The 14359-nt window shown below is 44.0% G+C and overlaps 1 protein-coding gene across 6 annotated transcripts in view; it reads left to right on the forward strand.

Moving 5' to 3' along the window:
• LOC139278577 (ATP-binding cassette sub-family D member 2) overlaps positions 1-14359 on the forward strand; it is a 165167-nt gene that overhangs the window by 61148 nt on the left and 89660 nt on the right. For all 6 annotated transcript variants that reach the window (XM_070897503.1, XM_070897501.1, XM_070897502.1 and 3 more), the window contains one exon: positions 3002-3096. In XM_070897503.1, coding sequence (XP_070753604.1) covers positions 3002-3096 — 95 coding nt within the window. The remainder of the gene's footprint in view (positions 1-3001; positions 3097-14359) is intronic.

Here is a 14359-nt window from a genome sequence, read left to right on the forward strand (position 1 = left end):
CTGTGCATCATACTTGGGATCTGTGGAGAGAGAAACAGAGCTAACATTTCAGGTCGATGACCCTTGGTCAGAACACTCTGAAATAAAACCAGAAGATGCTGGAGATACTCAGCAGGTCAGGCAGCTTATGTGGAGAGAGCAACAAAGTTAATGACCTGAAACGTTAACTCTATTTCTCTCTCCATAGATGATGCCTGACCTACTGAGTAGTTCCAGCATTTTCTGTTTTTATTTCAGATTCCAGCATCCACAGTATTTTGCTTCTGAAATCATTAAACCCCATCTTAAGTTAATCGCTTGTGAAAACCTGATTCAATTCAGTCAAAAGCATTTCCTGCATTTCAGGAGAAAGAAGTTCTGTAGGTTTGGCTGCAGCAGGTGTACCATGAATCATATTGAGCTTGAACAAATGGTGCATATATTATAAACAGACTGCTTTGCAACAGTAAATTCCACATGATGTTGATAAATGAATTTTGCCTGACCATTCAGACACAAGGCCAAAATTTTGTAGGGTCTGTTGCTCGACACCACGGAGGAATTTTTACAAAGAAAAAGATGGAAGCACTGCTCCAAGTACCTTTTTTTTAAAAAAAATCTGTTCTCAGGATATATCATAGGCAGTCCCTCGGAATTGAGGAATACTTGCTTCCACTCTTAACATGAGTTCTTAGGTGGCTGTACAGTCCAATACAAGAACCACAGTCTCTGTCACAGGTGGGACAAATAGTCGTTGAGGGAAGGGATGGGTGGGACTGGTTTGCCGCACGCTCTTTCCGTTGCCTGCGCTTGATTTCTAAGTTCCCGGGCAACTATGGCAATGCGGGTTTCCGGTCTGTTGTTGTGGTTGTCCATGAAGGTCTTGACATTGCAGGTCCCGAACTTTATGTTAGAGGAGTTCTTTTAATGTGGGGTGGTTGTTGTACACCGGCTACCACCACAGGCTTAGCTGCGCAAGGTCTTGATCCAGTGGCAAGGGGGTCCAAGACGACTGGAGACCAGGCACTGCTGTATGGGCCTCGTTGTCGACAGCGAGATGTTGGCCGCAGGCTCGGTGCTGGGTAGCGCCCTTGATGGTAGGTGGTCCAAGGCTTGGTTGGGGGCACCACATTTATTTTCCATGCCTAGTTGCCCTGAGATGGTGGTGGTGGGTCTTCCTTTTGAACTGCTGCAGTCCTTCTTGATGATGGTGCTCCCACAATGGTGATAGGCAGGGAATTACAGGATTCTGACCCAGCTACAATGAAAAAATGGTGGTACATGTCCAAGTCAAGGTGCATGACTTGGAGGTGATGGTATTCCCACAACATTGTGACTCATATCCTTCTGGGTGGTAGAGGTTGCAGGGGAAGGAGATGCTGTTGAAGTAATCTTGATGAGTTGCTGCAGAGCATCTTACAGATCATGCACCAGCAAAGGAGATGAATATTGAGTCCAGTGGCAAGGGCGCCAATCAAGTGAACTGTTCTGTTCTAAATGACGTCAAGCTTCTAAATGTTGTTGCGTATTCCATCACACTCCTGATTTAGCCTTTTAGATGGTGGATAGACTTTGAGGGGTCAGGAGATGCACCACTTGTCACAGAGTACCCAGCTTCTGCCCTGCACTTGTGGCCCTGGTGTTGATGTGGCTGGTCCAGTTCAGCTGGTTTAGTCGATGGTAAGCCTTAAAATGTTGATGGTGGTGGACTTGCTGATGGTGGTGCCATTGCAGGCTCAAAGGGAAGATAGTTGGCTTGTTCCAGATGCTCATGTTCCTGTTGCTATGGTATTGGATGTCACATGGTACTAAGCAGCAATGGACTTTTTTGTTGCAAAAGGAACCCTGTTAGATAAATGATGCCATATTCACTTAAGTAGATCCAAAAGCTTTCATAATTTCTTGTGTTGAGATGGTGGAGATTTGAGCCATTATAGAGCCACCGTAAGCAAATATCATCCAAGTAATTATCAGTGACCTATATTGTAATTTGGAAATGGATGTCTAGAAAGTTGAAGAAACTTCTATATTTTTGTTGATATGTTCACATATACAGGGCTCACTCATGCTTCCATCTCCTCCCTATATAACATATTATACATAATAAAACCAAGATAGCTTTGCTCTCAGTACTCCAAATTCATATTTGAAATGTTCAACTTTATGCCATGATGCCCATCCTTGAAGTAGCAAATATCATTTTACATAGATAAATGTGAAATAGTATATTTTGGGGAAAAATACATCTGAGCATGTAATTATATGCTGAAGATTAAATTCTCAATGTAATAGAGGAAAAGCAAGATCATGGATTACAAACTGATTTTTAAAAGTGGGATTGTCTTTGGAAACTGGCATAATAAGGGAAAATAGAATCTTGGATTTTATATTTAGAAGAATTTAATACAAAAGCAAGAAATTATGAGGAATCTGTAAGGCTTTAGTTAGGTCGCAATTGTAATACTATGCGCAGTTTTGGGCATCATATATATGCATTTACCAGAGCCATGGAAAAGGTAGAATGTAGATTCACAAGGATGGTACGAGGGATAAAAGAATATAGCCATTATGGGAGATGTTATAAAAACAAAAAATGCTGTATTCACTGGACCAAAGGAGGTAAAGGGGTATTGCATAGTAGTATTCACAAAATTATGAAAGCGTTTAAGAAAGAAAATAATGAAAGATTATTTAATTGGTTGGTAAATTGGTAACGACGGCATCAATTTAGGATTAGCAGGATTTTTTTCAAGCAAATAATTATATGGTTATGAAATACTTTACCACAATGGGTATTGAAGCCAAGTCAATCATGATACTTAAAAGAAATGTGATAAATACTTGAAAAAAACATTATAGGATATGAGGAAGGAATAGAGAAGTGGGATTAGAGTAGGTAGCTCTAGTAGGGGAGCAAACTAAAACACACACATAATTGCGAGAATGGTTCTCAGTGCTGACATTTCTATGTTGATAAAATTAATTTTGAACAGTTCTTTCATTATTTTATTTTACCTGTCAGGACAAGTTATTGACGTTGACGTGGGAATTGTATGTGAAAATGTTCCTATTATTACCCCAAATGGAGATGTTGTTGTTTCCAGCCTAAACTTTAAGGTAAGCATTAAATACTAAAACCAAGAATGTTTAATGTAATGCTGATTAGCCGTTACTACTGTAATATTGTGTATCACAGCAATGTGTGTTGTATCATTATAAAACATCCAACATCAGCTACATTTTTGATATATATTTGTACATGTTGCAAACTTTTAGAAGTTAATTCTAGTGGTAGTTCGCCTGGTAGCAAACGCTCCAACAGCACTACAGTGAGAAAAAAATGCATCTTGTGAAATATTTTTGCAGGATCACCTTGACTTAGGCATTTCCTTGCTGTTAAAAGTAGTACATGGTACTAGAACTTGAAGCTTGTGTATACAGGTTGAACTTCCCTTATCCGGAACCACCCCTCATCCAGAACCATTCCTGGCCACCGATTGGCGCATACGCAGAACTCCGACATGAACAAATTGAAGTCCTTCCTCACTGCTGACCCCTGCAATCGCTGGCCTGACCCTGCGATCCACCGCTCCCCTCCATGATCTCTCTGCCGCACTCCCAGCCCCAAGCCAGCCAGCCCCAATATCCCCTCGCTCAATGCCTGTGCCATCCAATTTAACGTGACCACCGCTCATCTGGAAAAATCCCTTATCCAGAACAGGCCAGGTCCCGAGGGTTCCAGATAAGGGATGTTCAATCTGTACAATGAAAATGTGGATCTAATTAGCTCAACAGAGACATGGTTAATGTTGCAAGATAGATGCAAGTTTTATTTAGCCGGGTACAAAATGGGACAGAAAAGATACGTTTAACGCAGAGAAAGGAAAGCAGTATTACTAGGAAGTAAGAATCAGATCATTATTAATAATGTTTGCTTTGGTGTAGTGCATTGGAGTAACAATGCATGATGCTATGGTGTGGAGAGATGGGGTTTGATTTTCCCATTCTGATGATTTCCCAGTCTCAGCAACATTGCTGTGGGGAAGCACCAAAGAGGTCAAGAATTTCCCTGCAAGAGGAAGGAGAATAAGGATTAGAACCTCCTATTAGATTGAAGAATGCAATTGGCAGAGGCCTCTTGGCACCAGAAGGTACAGTGTTTAGTGAATCTGTTGAAAGGTGGGAGGAGAAATAGAGGGATGTCATTCTCCTGAACAAAAGCGGTTTTAATCTTGGGTAGGGTTACTTTCAAATCAAACTAGGTGGCAGCCTGTGACTACGAATTATTTCAATTGCCCCAAATTAAACAAAGTTGAGGATCATATTCTTTCAAAAAAGAGCAGTGAGCTCAAAGAGGTAATGCTGGAATGTCTTTTGACAACGTCTTCAAAGAACTGGGGAAGAGTGAACTTTGATGGTGGGAAGTTTGGAGTCTGGGGAATGTTATAGAAACATAGAAAATAGGTGCAGGAGTAGGCCATTTGGCCCCTCGAGCCCGCACCGCCATTCAATGAGTTCATTGCTGAACTTGCAACTTCAGTACCTCATTCCTGCTTTCTTGCCATACCCCTTGATCCCCCGAGTAGTAAGGCGTACATCTAACTCCTTTTTGAATATATTTAGTGAATTAGTCTCAACAACTTTCTGTGGTAGAGAATTCCACAGGTTCACCACTCTCTGGCCCCAAGTTTCGTGCCGCGGCGAAAACGGCCCGCCTCCGAGCTGGGCGCCTGTTTTTCGCGCCGAAAACTGCGCCTAAAAAAAAGTCCGATATTCTGCTCGATGTCTGCTTGGCGCAGTGCGCTCTTCGCAGCAGGGGGCGGAGCCTAACACTCGCGCCGATTTTCTAAGTAGCACGGGGCGGGTACAATTTAAATTAGCCTTCGTGGTGCTGGCAACCCTGCGCGTGCGTGTTGGAGCGTGCGCGCACGCGCAGTCTCACACAAACATTGGCACTCGGCCATTTTTAAAAATACTGCAGAAAAAGTGAAGATTTCTTTCTTGGACCCCTGCAAAGGCTTGTAATTTAATTTTTTTTGATATTTCTGTGTGTGAGGGAGTGCTTTTAGCAGTGAGTTCAGCTTTTCACTGCTAAACTTGCAGAACCGGTGCTGCATTGGTGCATGCAAATTAAGGACTGTGTGTTTGGAGAAATAAGAGTGCCAATTCAACTTTGCAATAATACGTGGTGTTGACAATGCAGCACCCATTCTGCAAATTTAAATATAAAACTGTCGATGTGGCTGCCTCTCCCTGTCCAAATGGCCTCAGTCCCCCTCACAGCTCGAAGGCTGCTGCTGTATCTTCGGCTGCCGGCCAGCCACTGACGCCGCTGATATCCTATGGCCGAATGGCCTCACGTCCGTCCGCTGCTGATTCTTTGGCTGCCGGCCAGCCACTGACGCCGCTGCTATCTCATGGCCGAATGGCCTCACATCGGTCCGCTGATTCTTCGGCTGCCGGCCAGCCACTGACGCCGCTGGTATCTCATGGCCGAATGGCCTCGGGTCCGTCCGGTGCTGCTTCTTTGCGGCCAGCCACGAAGAGAATGAAAGGCCTGCCTCAAGCACTGCAGCTCAGCTCGAAGCTTGCTGCCGCTGCCGTCGAGACACTGACGCCACACCGCTGCCTGTCTCCAACATGAAAGACCTGCCTGAAGCACTTTCACACAGGTAGGAACATGGTTCATTTAATCTTTTCTTTGCTTATAAATTTTTATTCAGGTTGGATTTATTTGTATAAGTATAACTAAGGATTGATTGTAGAATTTTATGACTTCCCCCCCCCCCCCCCCCCCCGCACCTCATTCCCTACGCCTAATTTGTAACCTGCGCCTGATTTTCTAAAGTGTAGACAAGGTTTTTTCGAGCGTACAAAAATCTTCACTTGCTCCATTCTAAGTTAGTTTGGAGTAAGTTTTCACTCACGAAACTTTGAAATCAGGCGTAAGTGGCTGGACACGCCCCCTTTTGAAAAAAAAATTCTGTTCCAAAGTGAAACTGTTCTAACTGACTAGAACTGGAGCAAACTAAATGTGGAGAATTCCGATTTCTAAGATACTCCGTTCTACACCAGTTGCCCCTAAAAATCAGGAGCAAATCATGTGGAAACTTGGGGCCTCTGGGTGAAGAAGTTTCTCCTCGTCTCGGTCCTAAATGGCTTACCCCTTATCCTTAGACTGTGACCCCTGGTTCTGGACTTCCCCAACATTGGGAACATTCTTCCTGCATCTAACCTGTCTAAACCCGTCAGAATTTTAAATGTTTCTATGAGGTCCCCTCTCATTCTTCTGAACTCCAGTGAATACAAGCCCAGTTGATCCAGTCTTTCTTGATAGGTCAGTCCCGCCATCCCGGGAATCAGTCTGGTGAACCTTCGCTGCACTCCCTCAATAGCAAGAATGTCATTGCTCAAGTTAGGAGACCAAAACTGCACACAATACTCCAGGTGTGGCCTCACCAAGGCCCTGGACAACTGTAGTAACACCTCCCTGCCCCTGTATTCAAATCCTCTGGCTATGAAGGCCAACATGCCACTTGCTTTCTTAACCGCCTGCTGTACCTGCATGCCAACCTTCAATGGCTGATGTTTCATGACCCCCCAGGTCTCGTTGCACCTCCCCTTTACCTAATCTGTCACCATTCAGATAATAGTCTGTCTCTCTGTTTTTACCACCAAAGTGAATAAACTCACTTTTATCCACATTATACTTCATCTGTCATGCATTTGCCCACTCACCTAACCTATCCAAGTCATTCTGCAGCATCATAGCATCCTCCTCGCAGCTCACACTGCCACCCAACTTGGTGTCATCCGCAAATTTGGAGATACTACATTTAATCCCCTCATCCAAATCATTAATGTACAATGTAAACAGCTGGGGCCCCAGCACAGAACCTTGCGGTCCCCCACTAGTCACTGCCTGCCATTCTGAAAAGTACCCATTTACTCCAACTCTTTGCTTCCTGTCTGCCAACCAGTTCTCAATCCACGTCAGCACACTACCCCCAATCCCATGTGCTTTAACTTTGCACATTAATCTCTTGTGTGGGACCTTGTCGAAAGCCTTCTGAAAGTCCAAATATACCACATCAACTGGTTCTCCCTTGTCCACTACTGGAAACATCCTCAAAAAATTCCAGAAGATTTGTCAAGCATGATTTCCCTTTCACAAATCCATGCTGACCTATCATGTCACCTCTTTCTAAATGCGCTGTTATGACATCCTTAATAATTGATTCCATCATTTTACCCACCACCGATGTCAGGCTGACCGGTCTTTAATTCCCTGTTTTCTCTCCCTCCTTTTTTAAAAAGTGGGGTTACATTGGCTACCCTCCACTCCATAGGAACTGATCCAGAGTCTATGGAATATTGGAAAATGATTGTCAATGCATCCGCTATTTCCAAGGCCACCTCCTTAAGTACTCTGGGATGCAGTCCATCAGGCCCTGAGGATTTATCGGCCTTCAAATCCCATCAATTTCCCCAACACAATTTCCCGACTAATAAGGATTTCCCTCAGTTCCTCCTCCTTACTAGACCCTCTGACCCCTTTTATATCCGGAAGGTTATTTGTGTCCTCCTTCGTGAATACCGAACCAAAGTACTTGTTCAATTGGTTTGCCATTTCTTTGTTCCCCGTTATGACTTCCCCTGATTTTGACTGCAGGGGACCTACATTTGTTTTTACTAACCTTTTTCTCTTTACATATCTATAGAAGCTTTTGCAGTCCGTCTTAGTGTTTCCTGCAAGCTTCCTCTCGTACTCTATTTTCCCTGCCCTAATCAAACCCTTTGTCCTCCTCTGCTGAGTTCTAAATTTCTCCCAGTCCCCAGGTTCGCTGCTATTTCTAGCCAATTTGTATGCCACTTCCTTGGCTTTAATACTATCCCTGATTTCCCTTTTGAGCCACCTTCCCTTTTTTATTTTTACGCCAGACAGGGATTGTTGTAGTTCATCCATGCAGTCTCTAAATGTCTGCCATTGCCCATCCACAGTCAACCCCTTAAGTATCATTCACCAATTTATCCTAGCCAAGTCACGCCTCATACCTTCAAAGTTACCCTTCTTTAAGTTCTGGACCATGGTCTCTGAATTAACTGTTTCATTCTCCATCCTAATGTAGAATTCCACCACATTATGGTCACTCTTCCCCAAAGAGCCTCGCACAACGAGATTGCTAATTAATCCTCTCTCATTACACAACACCCAGTCTAAGATGGCATCCCCCCTAGTTGGTTCCTCAACATATTGGTCTAGAAAACCATCCTTTATGCACTCCAGGAAATCTTCCTCCACCGTATTGTTTCCAGTTTGGTTAGCCCAATCTATATGCATATTAAAGTCACCCATGATAACTGCTGTACCTTTATTGCATGCACCCCATATTTCCTGTTTGATGCCCTCCCCAACATAACTACTACTGTTTGGAAGTCTGTACACCACTCCCACTAACGTCTTTTGCCCTTTGGTGTTCTGCAGCTCGACCCATATAGATTCCACATCATCCAAGCTAATGTCCTTCGTAACTATTGCATTAATCTCCTCTTTCACCAGAAATGCTACCCCACCTCCTTTTCCTTTTATTCTATCCTTCCTGAAGGTTGAATATCCTTGGATGTTGAGTTCTCAGCCCTGATCATCCTGGAGCCACGTCTCTGTAATCCCAATCACATATATCTGTTAACATCTATTTGCACAGTTAATTCATCCACCTTATTACGGATACTCCTTGCATTAAGACACGGAGCCTTCAGGCTTGTCTTTTCAACACACCTTGTCCCTTTAGAATTTTGCTGAAATGTGGCCCTTTTTGTTTTTTGCCTTGGGATTCTCTGCCCTCCACTTTTACTATTCTCCTTTCTATCTTTTGCCTCTGTCTCCCTTTTATTTCTCTCTGCCTCCCTGCATAGGATCCCATCCCCCTGCCATATTAGTTTAACTCCTCCCCAACAGCACTAGCAATCACTCCCCCGAGCACATTGGTTCCGGTCCTGCCCAGGTGTAGACCGTCTGGTTTGTACTGGTCCCACCTCCCCCAGAACCGGTTCCAATGCCCCAGGAATTTGAATCCCTCCCTTCTGCACCACTCCTCAAGCCACGTATTCATCTGAGCTATCCTGCGATTCCTACTCTGACTAGCACGTGGCACTGGTAGCAATCCTGAGATTACTACTTTTGAGGTCCTACTTTTTAATTTATCTCCTAGCTCCCTAAATTCGTCTCGTAGGACCTCATCCCATTTTTTACCTCTTTCGTTGGTACCTATGTGTACAACGACAACTGGCTGTTCGCCCTGCCTTTTCAGAATGTCCTGCACCCGCTCCGAGACATCCTTGACCCTTACACCAGGGAGGCAACATACCATCCTGGAGTCGCGGTTGCGGCCGCAAAAATGCCTATCTATTCCCCTTACAATCGAATCCCCTATCACGATAGCTCTCCCACTCTTTTTCCTGCCCTCCTGTGCAGCAGAGCCACCCACGGTGCCATGAACTTGGCTGCTGCTGCCCTCCCCTGATGAGTCATCCCCCTCAACAGTACCCAAAGCGATGTATCTGTTTTGCAGGGGGATGACCGCAGGGGACCCCTGCACTATCTTCCTTACACTGCTCTTCCTGCTGGTCACCCATTTACTATCTGGCTGAGTACCCTTTACCTGCGGTGTGACCAACTCGCTAAACGTGCTATTCACGTCATTCTCAGCATCGTGGATGCTCCAGAGTGAATCCACCCGCTGCTCCAGTGCCGCAATGCGCTCCGTCATTTTCAATAATATTAGAACAAATATGCGACAGGGACTTGAACAAAGAATAATTTTTTAAATGGTGTCAGATTTCAGGACCGTTTCTGTTGAGACAATTAGAGAAGTAACGGGAGAATACATTAGATTAGAAAACAATATGAAAGAGGATAAGAAACAAATGCGGAATAATGAAATTGGTGCTGGTCAAATGTGTACCAGAAAATAAGATTAACTGATTTGCAGAGGGACTGGGTGGTACACTGAGTTGGAGCAGAGTAGAAAGAGTTTTAACCTGCATCTGGCCTTGCTGTATCTGACCAGGAATTGTTTTACTTTAATACTGGTTGACAGAGGTATGTTTTCTATCCTGGAAATGCTGTAATGTTCACTAGATAAGAAAGACTGTAACATGGCTAATATAATTCATATGCTAACAGATCTCCTGTGGTATTTACATAAGAACATAAGAAATAGGAGAAGGAGTAGGCCAATTGGCCCCTCGAACCTGCTCCACCATTCAGTAAGATCATGGCTGATCTGATCTTGGCCTCAACTCCACTTTCCTGCCCGCTACCCATAAGCTTTGACTCTCCTGTAGTTCAAAAATCTGTCCATCTCCACCTTAAATATATTCACTGACACTGCCTCCACAGCTCTCTGGGGTAAAGAATTTCAAAGATTCACGATCCTCTGCGAGAAGAAATTCCTCCTCATCTCCGTTTTAAATGGGTGACTCCTTATTCTGAAACTATATCCCATATTCTGGATTCCTCCGCGAGGGGAAACATCCTCTCATCATCTTACTTGTCAAGCCTGTCAGAATCTTACATGTTTCAATAAGATCACCTCTCATTCTTCTAAATTCCAATGAGTATAGGCCCAACCTGTTCAACCTTTCTTCAAGTGGTGCAAGAGGGAGGGATTCAAATTCCTGGGACATTAGAACCAGTGCTGGGGGAAGTGGGACCTGTACAAAAGGGACGGTCTGCACTTGAGCAGGACTGGAACTGATGTCCTTGGGGTAACATTTGCGAATGCAGTTCGGGAGTGTTTAAACTAATATGGCAGGGGGATGGGAACCTATGCAGCGAGATAGGGCAAAGTAATATGGAATCAGAAACAGATGGTAGAAAGGTAAAAAGCAATAGTGAAAGGCCGAGTAAACAAAGGCAAGAAACAAAAAGGGCTACACTACATCATAATTCTAAAAGGACAAAGGGTGTTTTTAAAAAAAACAAGCCTGAAGGCGTTGTGTCGTAATGCAAGGAGTATCCGTAATAAGGTGGATGAATTAACTGTGCAAATAGATGTTAACAGATATATGTGATTGGGATTACAGAGACGTGGCTCCAGGATGATCAGGGCTGGGAACTCAACATCCATGGGTATTCAACATTCAGGAAGGATAGAATAAAAGGAAAAGGAGGTGGGGTAGCATTGCTGGTTAAAGAGGAGATTAATGCAATAGTTAGGAAGCACATTAGCTTGGATGATGTGGAATCTATATGGGTCGAGCTGCAGAACACCAAAGGGCAAAAAACATTAGTGGGAGTTGTGTACAGACCTCGAAATAGTAGTAGTGATGTTGGGGAGGGCATCAAACAGGAAATTAGGGGTGCATGCAATAAAGGTGCAGCAGTTATCCTGGGTGACTTTAATATGCATATAGATTGGGCTAACCAAACTGGAAGCAATACGGTGGAGGAGGACTTCCTGGAGTGCATAAGGGATGATTTTCTAGACCAATATGTCGAGGAGCCAACTAGGGGGGATGCCATCTTAGATTGGGTGTTGTGTAATGAGAGAGGATTAATTAGCAATCTTGTTGTGCGAGGCCCCTTGGGAAAGAGTGACCATAATATGGTGGAATTCTACATTAGGATGGAGAATGAAACAGTTAATTCAGAAACCATGGTCCAGAACTTAAAGAAGGGTAACTTTGAAGGTATGAGGCGTGAATTGGCTAGGATAGATTGGCGAATGTTACTTAAGGGGTTGACTGTGGATGGGCAATGGCAGACATTTAGAGATCGCATAGATGAACTACAACAATTGTACATCCCTGTCTGGCGTAAAAATAAAAAAGGGAAGGTGGCTCAACTGTGGCTATCAAGGGAAATCAGGCATAGTATTAAAGCCAAGGAAGTGGCATACAAATTGGCCAGAAATAGCAGCGAACCCGGGGACTGGGAGAAATTTAGAACTCAGCAGAGGAGGACAAAGGGTTTGATTAGGGCAGGGAAAATAGAGTACGAGAGGAAGCTTGCAGGGACCATTAAGACGGACTGCAATAGTTTCTATAGATATGTAAAGAGAAAAAGGTTAGTAAAGACAAACGTAGGTCCCCTGCAGTCAGAATCAGGGGAAGTCATAACGGGGAACAAAGAAATGGCAGATCAATTGAACAAGTACTTCGGTATTCACTAAGGAGGACACAAACAACCTTCCGGATATAAAAGGGGTCAGAGGGTCTAGTAAGAAGGAGGAACTGAGGGAAATCCTTCTTAGTCGGGAAATTGTGTTGGGGAAATTGATGGGATTGAAGGCCGATAAATCCCCAGGGCCTGATGGACTGCATTCCAGAGTACTTAAGGAGGTGGCCTTGGAAACAGCGGGTGCATTGACAGTCATTTTCCAACATTCCATAGACTCTGGATCAGTTCCTATGGAGTGGAGGGTAGCCAATGTAACCCCACTTTTTAAAAAAGGAGGGAGAGAGAAAACAGGGAATTATAGACTGGTCAGCCTGACATCAGTAGTAGGTAAAATGATGGAATCAATTATTAAGGATGTCATAACAGTGCATTTGGAAAGAGGTGACATGATAGGTCCAAGTCAGCATGGATTTGTGAAAGGGAAATCATGCTTGACAAATCTTCTGGAATTTTTTGAGGATGTTTCCAGTCGAGTGGACAAGGGAGAACCAGTTGATGTGGTGTATTTGGACTTTCAGAAGGCTTTCGACAAGGTCCCACACAAGAGATTAATGTGCAAAGTTAAAGCATATGGGATTGGGGGTAGTGTGCTGACGTGGATTGAGAACTGGTTGGCAGACAGGAAGCAAAGAGTAGGAGTAAATGGGTACTTTTCAGAATGGCAGGCAGTGACTAGTGGGGTACCGCAAGGTTCTGTGCTGGGGCCCCAGCTGTTTACATTGTACATTAATGATTTGGACGAGGGGATTAAATGTCGTATCTCCAAATTTGCGGATGACACTAAGTTGGGTGGCGGTGTGAGCTGCGAGGAGGATGCTATGAAGCTGCAGAGTGACTTGGATAGGTGAGGTGAGTGGGCAAATGCATGGCAGATGAAGTATAATGTGGATAAATGTGAAGTTATCCACTTTGGTGGTAAAAACAGAGAGACAGATTATTATCTGAATGATGACAGATTAGGAAAAGGGGAGGTGCAACGAGACCTGGGTGTCATGGTACATCAGTCATTGAAGGTTGGCATGCAGGTACAGCAGGCGGTTAAGAAAGCAAATGGCATGTTGGTCTTCATAGCAAGGGGATTTGAGTACAGGGGCAGGGAGGTGTTACTACAGTTGTACAGGGCCTTGGTGAGGCCACACCTGGAGTATTGTGTACAGTTTTGGTCTCCTATCTTGAGGAAGGACATTCTTGCTATTGAGGGAGTGCAGCGAAGGTTCACCAGACTGATTCCTGGGATGGCGGGACTGACCTATCAAGAAAGACTGGATCAACTGGGCTTGTATTCACTGGAGTTCAGAAGAATGAGAGGGGATCTCATAGAAACGTTTAAAATTCTGATGGGTTTAGACAGGTTAGATGCAGGAAGAATGTTCCCAATGTTGGGGAAGTCCAGAACCAGGGTCACAGTCTAAGGATAAGGGGTAAGCCATTTAGGACCGAGATGAGGAGAAACTTCTTCACCCAGAGAGTGGTGAACCTGTGGAATTCTCTACCACAGAAAGTTGTTGAGGCCAATTCACTAAATATATTCAAAAAGGAGTTAGATGTAGCCCTTAGGGGGATCAAGGGGTATGGCGAGAAAGCAGGAATGGAGTACTGAAGTTGCATGTTCAGCCATGAACTCATTGAATGGCGGTGCAGGCTCGAAGGGCCGAATGGCCTACTCCTGCACCTATTTTCTATGTCTATGTTTCTTTTAGACAACCCTTTCATCTCTCGAATCAACCGTGAACCTTCTCTGAACTGCCTCCAATGCAAGTATATCCCTCCTAAATAAGGAGTCCAAAACTCTACGCAGTACTCTCGATGTGGTACAGTACAGTTGTAGCAAGACTTCGCTACTTTTATACTCCATCCCCCTTGCAATAAAGGCCAACATTCCATTTTCTTTCCTAATTACTTGCTGTACCTGCATGCTAACTTTCTGTGTTTAACGTACGAGAATCCTCAGATCCTTCTGTACCTCAGCATTTTGTAGTCTCTCTCCTTTTAAATAATAATTTGCTTTTTTATTCTTCCTAACAAAGTGGAAAACCTCACATTTTCCCTCAGCGAGGTAGAGACTACAGTAGAAGCTTGTGAGAGACAGCAGAGAGTGAATTGTGCTCTTCTCAGGAACCAAACCAAAATATTTTACCAATATCCACTTACCTTATTTGGTTCCTGGAAAATTTGAGCTAATTAGAAAAGTGTGAC

Source organism: Pristiophorus japonicus, chromosome 13 (genome assembly GCF_044704955.1).
Source record: "Pristiophorus japonicus isolate sPriJap1 chromosome 13, sPriJap1.hap1, whole genome shotgun sequence".
NCBI lineage: Eukaryota > Metazoa > Chordata > Chondrichthyes > Pristiophoridae > Pristiophorus > Pristiophorus japonicus.